This window comes from Schistocerca serialis, chromosome 3, assembly GCF_023864345.2.
Source record: "Schistocerca serialis cubense isolate TAMUIC-IGC-003099 chromosome 3, iqSchSeri2.2, whole genome shotgun sequence".
NCBI classification, from domain to species: domain Eukaryota; kingdom Metazoa; phylum Arthropoda; class Insecta; order Orthoptera; family Acrididae; genus Schistocerca; species Schistocerca serialis.
In genome coordinates, this window is record NC_064640.1 from 813,234,921 (window position 1) to 813,247,457 (window position 12,537).

Sequence of the window (12,537 nt, forward strand, 5' to 3'; positions counted from 1 at the left end):
GGGACACCTCCCTCCACTGAGGAAATATTTATGGGTACTGTGCTCTGTGACTACAAATTTTTATGTAAGTTTTAGTCTATTGTATTACTTTAGCATGAATGATTACATTTCTTTTAGACAGTTATTTATTGCCTACCATGACTATAATTCTAGTTACCTGGAAGCAATACATAATTACTTTACAATGAAAGACACTTCCTATTCTGATTTCAAATCACTTCCCTGAAGGAGATGGACATTTACTTTATAATCATTGACACATCCTACCTTCATTACAGTTGTCACCTAGAAAGAGATACACATTTTACTTTACAATAGTTGACATTTTGTTACTCTGATCATAGTTCTTCTTTTAGCGTTTATGTCTGAGTTATAACATTTAGAGGCAGGGCATTATCTTCGTTTCTCAGATATTTAGTTCCAGTTCACACATGCCTAGCAGTTTTACAGTATCTATCTTAAATTTTATCTTCACTGTTTTTCAACACCCTTAGAGTAGGATAATATCTCGCTAAATCCATACCTTGGCACTGATTTACAAGTACATTCCTAACACACATTTTCCTTCATCAGTTAGTGCCCATTGTGTTAAACACAAATTTAAAATAGCCTCTACAACACTGTGGCTTTTTTATCAACAATTATTACCAAAGTTGAAAGCACAGAGGGTAGCTAAAACAAGTAGAAGAATTTACATGTTTAGTAATTGAAGCAGAGAGGCAGTAGTGTCGTATCTGAAAGAGGAATTCAAAACATTTACCTTAGAGGACATGTGGCTCAAGTTTAAATGAGTATTTCACCTTACACTTCATAGCCTTGTACCTAGTAGAACAATTCATATTGGAAGGGACCCTCCATAGAGTACAGTCTCTGTAAACGAACTTATAAAGAAAGAGTAACTATTGCCTTGTAGATATAAAAGAAAGCAAAGGGCTATAGGTAAAGAGGTGCTGAATGAAACACATTTAACTGGCAAATGGGCTATGTGTGAAACTTTCAGTGATAGTCATATCAACATTATATCAAAAAATCTGTCACAAAACCCAAAGAAATTCTGGTCGTATGTAAATGCTATAAGTGATGTCAGAGTTACTGTCCAGACACTTGTGGATGGCATGGAAACTGAATTTTTTTTAAAAAAAGACCAATGTGATGTCACATGGTGGCTATCACTCTGATGCAAAGAATGAGTCACACAATTCCAACAGAGATGTGCACTGCTGTATCCATATCTGCATTATACATTTAAATGTATGACAGAGAGTATCGGTACTTAATGCTCTACTGTACCTGATGCATTTCTCTCACTACATTTGCAGAAGGAACATGTGAAGAGTGATTGCTTGTGTGCCTGCTTTATATCCTACAATTACTGTTACTGTCTTGGCTTGTACATCAGGTAAATGTAGGTGAGTGTTGTTTAAATGAGGTGCATCTAAAATATTTAGTGAACTGACCTACAATGAAATGTCAGTGTGTGTTAATAATTCATGCATGTATGTGCACAGAGATGTATGTCAAGGATAACTGAAATTGATTTGGGCACATTCATTACTAGTAAAAGTTTACAAAATGAATGCTGGAAGTGCAAATGTACTTACAGCTGATTCAGACTCTTCCAGAAAGGAAACTGTCAGTGATGCACAAGTGCAAACAAGCACAACAGGTAGTGGTACAAATTTAGCTACTACCTCTTGAGATCAATATCACATCAATGGGGGATTAGCAAGGACATTGTTATTAGCTGTCATTCATCTGGTATCCTGGCTCAGTGAGTTTCAAAGTCTGTGGAAGACAGGGATCTCGATGACGACCACACTAGACAGTACTGCTCTAATCTGTGAACACTGGTGCAGCACTGACTGTGCAGACATGCCCATCTTGCCGACCTATCAATGCTCACAGCTGCCCTTTAAAAGCCAGCTGTGTCAGTGATGCACAAGTGCAAACAAGCACAACAGGTAGTGGTACAAATTTAGCTACTACCTCTTGAGATCAATATCACATCAATGGGGGATTAGCAAGGACATTGTTATTAGCTGTCCTTCATCTGGTATCCTGGCTCAGTGAGTTTCAAAGTCTGTGGAAGACAGGGATCTCGATGACGACCACACTAGACAGTACTGCTCTAATCTGTGAACACTGGTGCAGCACTGACTGTGCAGACATGCCCATCTTGCCGACCCATCAATGCTCACAGCTGCCCTTTAAAAGCCAGCTGTGTAGCTGGTCAGTCAGTCTGTCGCGCTTTCTCTGTGCTATTGTATTGCTCTCGCTACACATTGTTGTCTTGGTTCTGAATTCACTATGTCTCATGTTTTGATCTTGGTTTATTCACTGGACTAACTCTTCTGTGCTGTCTCTATTGTTTTTCTTTCTCTAGTTGTTGTCCACCTGTTTACTTTCTGGCGACTCACTGTGACACCCTCGGTCGGTTGGCCTGTTCCACTGGTTTCGGAATCATTCCTGCAGATTTTGGCCACTATAATTCACAAATATTTGAATAAATAGATGACCCATTCCCAGTTTATGCCACTCAAATTGACTGATGAACAGAAAGCATCATGGGAAGAAAAAAATACTAGATTTCATTTATGTATAGGACAGAGATCCGTATTTTCTGCAAATGTCAAAACACGTGATGAGATTTGGTGGTACCGGTCAGATCAAAAGAAGGGTAAACACCCAACACAGTCATAGTATATAGCTGTCTGTATTGTATTTTGACATGCACCCAAAGGCTTGTGACATCAGTGCTTGGATTAGAAACCTTGTTGATGGTTTTCAGTTTATAATGTTGTCGAAAGTGTGTTGTGTCCACTGGAGATGACATTGCATAAGATCAGGAAGTTTTGTTTGTGTCTTCTGTTCTTTGTTTTATGTCGTCCAATAAAATTTTACTGACTAGTTTGACCATATATTCCCTCTGAAAATCAGTTCTTGAAATTTCCATGGGACAATTAATGTCATTCTTAAAGTGATTTCTATTCACTGTTGTTCACCTTATCTGTTGAAAGCTTCACCTCATCTGTTGAAATCTTTCAACAGTGGAACGTAAAATGTGTCCATGGATTCAGCTATTTCATGTATGCATTTTATATTCCGTGTTTGCTTACACACCATGTTCAGCAATATATTGGGCAGTTATAATTAAAATTTCCCTATTTAACATGTTATAACACAGAAACTAATTACCATATGAGTACCAAATGTGATTTAACTAATGTTCAGAGTATGGGGTGCATGATTTCTATGCATTATGGCGCCTCCATCCAGCTACAACAATGGCCACCAGGTGTGTCATCATAAGTCATTGTGATTCATAGTCTCACATACCTGACCAGTTGCACTGCATGTGTTGACGTGTCAACATAAGCTTGGACAGAAGGAGCAGGTCATTATTGGTGAATCTCTAACATCAAAACAACAGTAATGCTGCAGCCTCACTTTGAGAATATAGCAGTGTGAAAGGATTATGGAAGGGCTATCTGTCTCCATCTGCTGTGCTGAGCGTGAAGTAGTAGTTCGGATCAACTGGGGAAATGGATGTCGCTCTGGGAAGAGGCTAACAACCAGTTCCACCACAGGTGATTGATGGAATTCCTGTTCCTATGGCAGACAATGTTATACACTATTCCCGATTGTCAGACAGTGCACATGCCGTGTCACAACAGTTGAACGTCCCATGGTCCACTGTACAGAAAGTGCTTCAAGCCATTCTCAAATGGTATACATACAAGATCTATACCATACAATAGTTTGCACCACAGGACACATGATTACTTGTTGACTTCGCCCTCCACTTTCTCGCAAGGATTGAAGTTGATGAGGGTTGGCGCTGGACCATCCTATGGGAAAGATGTAGCTCATTTTTCTCTGACGGGTGAGATGAACACACAGAATTGCTGAGTGTGGGGATCTTCACATCCAGTCACTGTGCATGAAGCTCCTCTTTGTGGTGAACGTGTCACTGTATGGGCACCCAAGGACCAAAGACGTACAGTGTGACTGGCCAGCGCTACTGTGATATGTTTCGCCAGCATGTCATACCTACCCAACCAGAGAGAGACACATTGAACTCAACAATTTTCATGCAAGATGGTGCCCATCACACATTTCTTGTGAAGTTCACCTGCTTATCCAACATACATTTGGAAATGATCAAATTATCAGCTGATCATTTCCAAATGCTTGGCTGGCATGATCACCTGATCCCACTCCCTGTGATTTCTGGTAGTGGGGCTACCTGAAGGACAGGGTTTATCAGGGGAACATTCACACGTGCTGATCTGAAGTGCAGCAAATCAAGAGAGGTAGCCAGCATACCTACGGATATGCTTCCTTCTGCTATGCAAAATGCAATCCTGTGCTTTCAGACTCTTCTGGACACTGATGCGCACCATATTGAGCCCCTTTTGTAGCAGTAATGGCCGTGGTGTGTAATGGTATGATGTATTGTAGCAGCACATTAAAAGTGTTTCAATTGAATCGATTCTGCAGTATTTCTCTTCCGTTTGTCCTTGTCATTAATGTTACTAAGTTTGGTACTTGTGTGGTAATTAGTTTCCATGTTGTAACATGTAAAATGGGGAAAGTTTAATTATAACCACCCGGTATTTGCTTCAGAACTTAAGATTCCAGAATTTTAGGTAATATTTATTTATTTAATCATGCAGGGATTGTCTCTCAGTTATGTGATTTGTCATCATAATACAATGAAAAGAAATAACTCTGATGTACTTACACACAGATGTTTTGAGAGGGTAGAACAGATGGTTGACAGTGGTTCAAGGAATCATTCCAGCATTTTCTTGAATGATTTAGGAAAATTTAACGGAGATAGTCGGATAGAGCAAACTCCATCCTCCCGAATATGTGTTTAACAGCTACATTGCTGCATTTGGTTGGCCCCTATTGTGCTTTTAATCATACACAATTTGCAACAGATAACTTCTATACAAATTATAAATTAAAGTCCATTGCCGCATTTTTCTGTCAGTGTGAAGACTAATCTCAGGAAGTGCTGTAGGGATTTTGATACAATTTTACTAACAGGTAGACTAGTCCACAAGGAATTCCAGCTGGAGATACTTCGTGCCCCCTGTGTGGAGCCAGGCTGAGTTTCTAGTATAATGTAGCAGATACTTCAGTTTCAGCATTTTGTTGACAGGGAACCAGCAACTTTATTAAATTCCTTAAAGTGTTTATTAACGGTTTTGTCACAGTCACAGTATTTATATTAGGCAACTAGTTTCAAACCTTACATGTTCATTTTCATGCCTGTCGTATGGAAGCTGCACTGACTGTGCCAGATCGTAATAATAAAAATCGGACTGGCAACACATGCTTTATAAATGTTTGCAGAATGCCACTTTGCTGTTTATTATTAAGATCAGCACTGTCCGTGCAGCCCAGTTAGAATAGGCTTGAAGAAGAACCTGTAAAGTTTGAAACTAGTTGCCTAATATAAATATTATGACTGTTGACAGAATCATTAATAAACACTTTAAGGTATTGTAGTAGAGTCAGTGAAAGAAGATCCCTGGTAGTTGCGATAGTCTTGGTGCATCTACTTTGCACATCTATGTCAACCAGTCACCTAATGCAATTTTGTGTATGTGTCTATGGCAATGTCTCAGTGTAGTCACAACTGAATGGATGACATGTTTTCATCTGTAGCCATTTGAACTTCAGTTTAAAGGTAGCAACAACATTGACAGCTGTCAAGGATTCTCTCTTGCTGACTGTGCTATAGCCCCTTTTTTAATCATAATATACCATAGATTTAGCTTCATGTTTTGTGGATCATTTGTATGATTAATCATAATAAAAAAATAAAAAATAAATAAAAAATAAAAAAAACTATCAGATGGTTGGAAGAAAACACTGGTCACACCTGTCTACAAGAATAGTACCAGAAATGATCCACAGAAGTACCATCCAATAACTCTGGAGTGAATCTATTGTAGAGTTTGAAAACATATAATGAGCTCAAACATAAGGAAGTAACACTCCCATAGTGACTGCAAAAACAGGATTAGATCTATTGCACCATGCACAGAGGCAGCAGCCATTCTTCCTATTCACAGTATGCTAATGGACCAAGAGGAAACCTTAATGTATGGTTCAGTGGGAAGTATCCTTTGCCATAAAATTTACAGTGATCTGCGGAATATAGTTGTAGATGTAGATATTCCAAACAGATCTTGACTAGGATTTTGCAAACAATCTTTTTTCATGAATAGGCTGCAGTGTCCTCAAGTAGTGAAGAGTCAGTGACATGCAACTAAATTTTCAATCATTCCATATCGTGTTTCTGCTCATATACATATTTGAACCCTGTGAGCACATTTGTGAGCCATTAATACTGTTCTGAATTGCTACTGCATTTTTAGTTGAGTGAAGTGTACAAGTCTGCATTTTTGTACATTTGATGTTGGTAACCATTGCTTGCATAAGATCAAATTCTGCTCTACATAATTTGGAATGTTTATGCTGTTTTTTTTCTAATAATACTTTTGGGTCTGTACTAGATAAGTATAATAAGTAAGTAACAACTATCATCAGATATTTTAAAATGATATTTTACATGCCTTTATATATGAATTACTGAAAGTACTATTTATACCATGTGATGATCTCCTCCCTCAGGAAACCTTACAGCAGCAACTGATTTAGAAGCTCTGGAAAAATATAAAATAAATCACATACTGACTGTTGATTCTTGTCCTCTTCCCAAGAACATTGTCATGGGTCCAGGAATCAAAACAAAATTTATTCAAGGTAAGAATGGCAACTCGGAATTGTTTTGTATTCTTTCACATACTTTGTAATAACTAACATTAAATATCATTACCTATATGAGGGATGAAGTAGTGAAGGCAGCAGAGGATCAAGTAGGTAAAAAGATGAGGGCTAGTAGAAATCCTTGGGTAACAGAAGAAATATTGAATTTAATTGATGAAAGGAGAAAATATAAAAATGCAGTAAATGAGACAGGCAAAAAGGAATACAAACGTCTCAAAAATGGGATCAACAGGAAGTGCAAAATGGCTAAGCAGGGATGGCTAGAGGACAAATGTAAGGATGTTGAGGCTTATCTCACTAGGGGTAAGATAGATACTGCCTACAGGAAATTTAAAGAGACCTTGGAAGAAAAGAGAAACACTTCTATGAATATCAAGAGCTGAGATGGAAACCCAGTCCTAACCAAAGAAGGGAAAGCAGAAAGGTGGAAGAAGTATATAGAGGTTCTATACAAGGGCGATGTACTTGAGGACAATATTATAGAAATGGAAGAGAATGTAGATGAAGATGAAATGGGAAATATGATACTGCATGAAGAGTTTGACAGAGCACTGAAAGACCTGAGCCGATACAAGGCCCCGGGAGTAGACAACATTCCATTAGAACTACTGACGGCTTTGGGAGAGCCAGTCCTGACAAAACTCTACCATATGGTGAGCAAGATGTATGAGGCAGGCGAAGTACCCTCAGACTTCAAGAAGAATATAATAATTCCAATCCCAAAGAAAGCAGGTGTTGACAGATGTGAAAATTACCAAACTATCAGTTCAATAAGTCACAGCTGCAAAATACTAACGCGAATTCTTTACAGACAAATGGAAAAACTGGTAGAAACCGACCTCAGGGAAGATCAGTTTGGAGTCCGTAGAAATGTTGGAACACGTGAGGCAATACTGACCCTACGACTTATCTTAGAAGAAAGATTAAGGAAAGGAAAACCTACATTTCTAGCATTTGTAGACTTAGAGAAAGCTTTTGACAATGTTGATTGGAATACTCTTTCGAATTCTGAAGGTGGCAGGGATAAAATACAGGGAGCGAAAGGCTATTTACAATTTGTACAGAAACCAGATGGCAGTTATAAGAGTCGAGGGGCATGAAAGGGAAGCAGTGATTGGAAAGGGAGTGAAACAGGGTTGTAGCCTCTCCCCAATGTTATTCAATCTGTATATTGAGCAAGCAGTAAAGGAAACAAAAGAAAAATTCGGAGTAGGTATTAAAATCCATGGAGGAGAAATAAAAACTTTGAGCTTCGCCGATGACATTGCAATTCTGTCAGAGACAGCAAAGGACATGGAAGAGCAGTTGAACAGAATGGACAGTGTCTTGAAAGAAGGATATAAGATGAACATCAACAAAAGCAAAACGAGGATAATGGAATGTAGTCGAATTAACTCGGGTGATGCTCAGGCAATTAGATTAGGAAATGAGACACTTATAGTAGTAAAGGAGTTTTGCTATTTGGGGAGCAAAATAACTGATGATGGTCGAAGTAGAAGGATATAAAATGTAGACTGGCAATGGCAAGGAAAGCGTTTCTGAAGAAGAGAAATTTGTTAACATCAAGTATAGATTTGAGTGTCAGGAAGTCGTTTCTGAAAGTATTTGTATGGAGTGTAGCCATGTATGGAAGTGAAACATGGACGATAAATAGTTTGGACAGGAAGAGAGTAGAAGCTTTCGAAATGTGGTGCTACAGAAGAATGCTGAAGATTAGATGGGTAGATCACATAACTAATGAGGAGGTATTGAATAGAATTGGGGAGAAGAGGAGTTTGTGGCACAACTTGACGAGAAGAAGGGACCGGTTGGTAGGACATGTTCTCAGGCATTAAGGGATCACAAATTTAGCATTGGAAGGCAGTGTGGTGGGTAAAAATCGTAGAGGGAGACCAAGAGATGAATACACTAAGCAGATTCAGAAGGATGTAGGTTGCAGTAGGTACTGGGAGATGAAGAAACTTGCACAGGATAGGGTAGCATGGAGAGCTGCATCAAACCAGTCTCAGGACTGAAGACCACAACAACAACAACCTATATGCATCAGTCTCGATATAGTTATGATTTGAAGAAAGCAGGTCACATCTCACTGGAAACCAAAGTGACTGTGGAAAAAAAAAAAAAAAAAAACACATTTCAGCTTATACATACAGTGATACCTCATTTCAAGTGGTGGCCAGGGTGGGAGAAATTTGCATATCTTTTCTTGTACATATCCAGTGTACCAGAAGGAAACTTGAGACGTTGTATGGGTCTTTAAAGTTTTATGGTGATTACTGATTCTGTCTCACTATTGTAGGGTGAGTTAGTAACATGTTTTTGCAAAATTTAGTATGTTGTATAAAGTGGCTGTTTACCAAAGGAAGAAAATGGAGTTTCAGAATTACCTCTAGAATAAATATTCGTTCTACACAAGATAAAGAACTGCAGCCTTTTTGTGAATGTATCTCACTAACTAGCAGCTCATTACTTTTTCTTCTCCAAATTCCTGTCATAGAACATGTAATTCTTCAGATGCAAGTTTTAGCATTTCTTGAACTAGAGGGAGGGTTTCTGAAAGAACTTTTTTCCCCACTCATTTTGATGTTTATGAAATCACTGTTGAACTTGAATCAGTAAGTCCCAGGCACTTAAAAAATATAATTAATAGGAATGATATTCCAGTGTTATTATTATTATTATTATTATTATTAGGTCTACAAAATTTTACCACTTGTAGACCACTTAGATCGTAAAACTATGGTGCAGTCTTTATCTTCCCAGAAGTTCATGTGTTGGCCAATGGCGTACCTCTGTTCATTTGATATAACTCTCCTAGGTTTTTTTTTTTTTTTTCTCGGTGGATGGGTGATTTTGCAGTGTTGATCAGTAGCCTGAAATTTTTCCAGTCATGTGTGGTGTCTTTTATGATTGTAAGTCTTCTGAAGTGCCTTCTTGTCTATTCCAGCCATCTCTCTCTGAGTTTTTTTATTTTGAAATGAAACTGAAAATGTTCTTCATTAGCCTATTGTCATTCACCCTATGAATATGGCTGTAAAACTTTAATCGCCTCTTCCATAATGTGTCTGGAATTGTTTCTGTATGTTTGTTGAAATATTCATTTCTCTTATTAATCCCATTATTTTTGTTCTTTTGTGGCCCTAAAATTTTTCTTTGTATTGGCCTTTCTTTCTCTTCCAGTCATTCTTATTCACCCGTCTTTTTCGGTGTAAGACATTCAGATCTGTGTAGTGCTTCCCGTTACTGTTGTTTGAAATGTCACTGATCTTTTATTATTCAGTTTTGGGTGAAATTTGAAATATGGCATCCCAGCTAAGACACAAGTTGAAAATATGATCACTATTTTTTATTTACTTAAATTTGCCATATTTCGTGACAGTACCTTTTCCGTTTGACGTTTGCAAGGCGATATTAGTCTTGGCTTCAGTTGTCTAAGTATGATTCCACAATGCATCGTTGTCGGCTGCAGAAAAGACGTGGTTCAACGTGTTTCTCTCATTTTGGTGTTTCAAATACAGTTTCTTCAAATGTAGTTTCTTCTTTTTAGTTAATACAAAAATAATAGTAACATAATTCAAAATTATTTATGACGGCGACCTTCACATTGTTCTTCCGTCAACACACACCAAGAGTTAGCTGCCGACTGACTGTAGTCAAAGACAACGTCAAAGATATTTTACACAATTCACAAGTTTCCACTTGTTATCAGTCTCTTTGCTATTCTTCGATACATTTTCTAATAGTAATCAATATGCTTTTACTCTCAAAAACAGAAGTAAATTAACATATAATAAGACAAATTATAATAAATTCTGACAAAAGTATAAAAAAAACATTTACAATTCGGTATCGACAAATACGGTAAAAAAATAACATCTCCCAGATCCATTACAACTGCTCCCCAGGGCTTTTGTTGTCATGGACATATACAACAAAATCCCGACCACACTTAGTAATGGATCTGTATTACACAATTAGTACACTAATGATGCAGTCTGATAACCTCTTCCAAATTTGGACTCTTTGAATCTGTGGACTTGTTACTGGCTGTTGTTGCAATGATACTTCCCCATCAATCTCATACACAAAAAAATTCAAGTAAAGAAATTATTTGACATGACAAATATACTTGGTATAAAACATACATGAGAAATATTCTAACATACAGATTGAAAATAATAGGAAGGTAAAACTCATTTCCTAGAATAAGATTTAATTAATTTTTTTTATATTAATGTTAATTTCATTATGCTTACACATTGTAACAGTAAAAATGATACTGGACATATATAGTGTAGTGTTTTTTTTGTATATTTTTTTTTTGCATATGATTTTCTTTTTAAATCTTTTTTTTTACTCATGTTCTTTTTTTTTATTTTTTTTTTTTTTTCTTATGATTTTCTTCTTTTAGTACAGCTAAAGATACATCAGTATTATCTAAATTTTTTGCAATTATTTATGTACACTTTCCTCTCTACTACAATATTACTACAAGTCACATTCTTGTGAAGAGTACTTTTGCTCCCCACAACATAAGTATAAACAACAATAAACTGCTCATATATCATGAGGCTTTATCTAAAATTGGTTTTGAAACTTATACCTTTGCATGCATGTCCTCACATGCATGCCTTCACCCACAGGGAAGACTTAGCTTCCAAAAATTAGAAAAATTCAGAAATGCTCACTATGGAGACTTTTTTTTTTAAGTAAAAATAAATATTTCTCTCATTCTTTGTTACAACAGTGTTTTTTCATCAGTTTCAATTAACATGTGACTTCAAATTATTAATTTATACATGCAAATATACACACTTGGTTGTACAGGCAGTTTTGTTCTAACAAGCGTATTCCAGTGGAGGACTTTTGTTTTAGATGATAATAGGTTATTTAAATTTTGAAATTATGATTTCTGTTTATACAGTTTTAAAGAGACAACATTCCTGAGACCAAATAATTTCTTTGACTTAGGATACACCAAACGATAAGCATTAGGGTGTGGATTTTCTATGACTTCAAAAGGCCCAATATAGATATCAAAGAATTGAGCAACATTCTGCTTGCAAATGCTATGGTACAATGTATCTTAACTCCATTCTCTACTCTTTCTTGAAATAACTCTGCTCCAAGCCCATAATTACTGCTATCAGTGTTCAAACAAAATGGTAAATTAAAATGAGGTCTGTGAAATAAGTGTTGCTTCCTCAACTCTTGCTTAATTTTATCAAACTCTTCCTGACAACTTTTATCCCAAACCCAAACAGTGATTTTCTTAAGTAATTGACTTAAACATGGTGCATTCAGACTCTGATCACTTATATGTTTTCGGTAATAACCGCATAACCCAAAGAACAACTTTAATTGTTTTTTAGTCTTAGGAATAAGAATTTCTGAAATTGCTTTAATTTTTTCTGGATCTGCCAAAATTCCCTTGTCTGTGACAACATGACCCAAAAATTTTAATTCAGAAACTGCAAATTTACATTTCTCTAATTTCAATGTCATCCCGCCTTTTCTAAGTTTTTCACAAACTGACTTCAAAATCAAAAAATGTTCCTCCCAATTTTGCCCTGTAACCAAAATGTCATCTACATAAATTATCAGTTTAGACGCAAGTTCTTGCCCCAGTACATGATCCAAAGCTCTTATAAATTCGGAAACAGAAGAATTTAACCCAAATGGCACAACACAGTATTGGTAACTCTTACCATTGTACAAGAAAGCAGTATA

At 36.8% G+C, this 12,537-nt stretch overlaps 1 protein-coding gene across 1 annotated transcript in view; it reads left to right on the forward strand.

Annotated features, from left to right (window-relative positions):
* LOC126469590 (dual specificity protein phosphatase MPK-4) overlaps nucleotides 1–12,537 on the forward strand; it is a 132,446-nt gene that overhangs the window by 17,134 nt on the left and 102,775 nt on the right. The window contains exon 3 of the mRNA XM_050096711.1: nucleotides 6,652–6,783. Coding sequence (XP_049952668.1) covers nucleotides 6,652–6,783 — 132 coding nt within the window. The remainder of the gene's footprint in view (nucleotides 1–6,651; nucleotides 6,784–12,537) is intronic.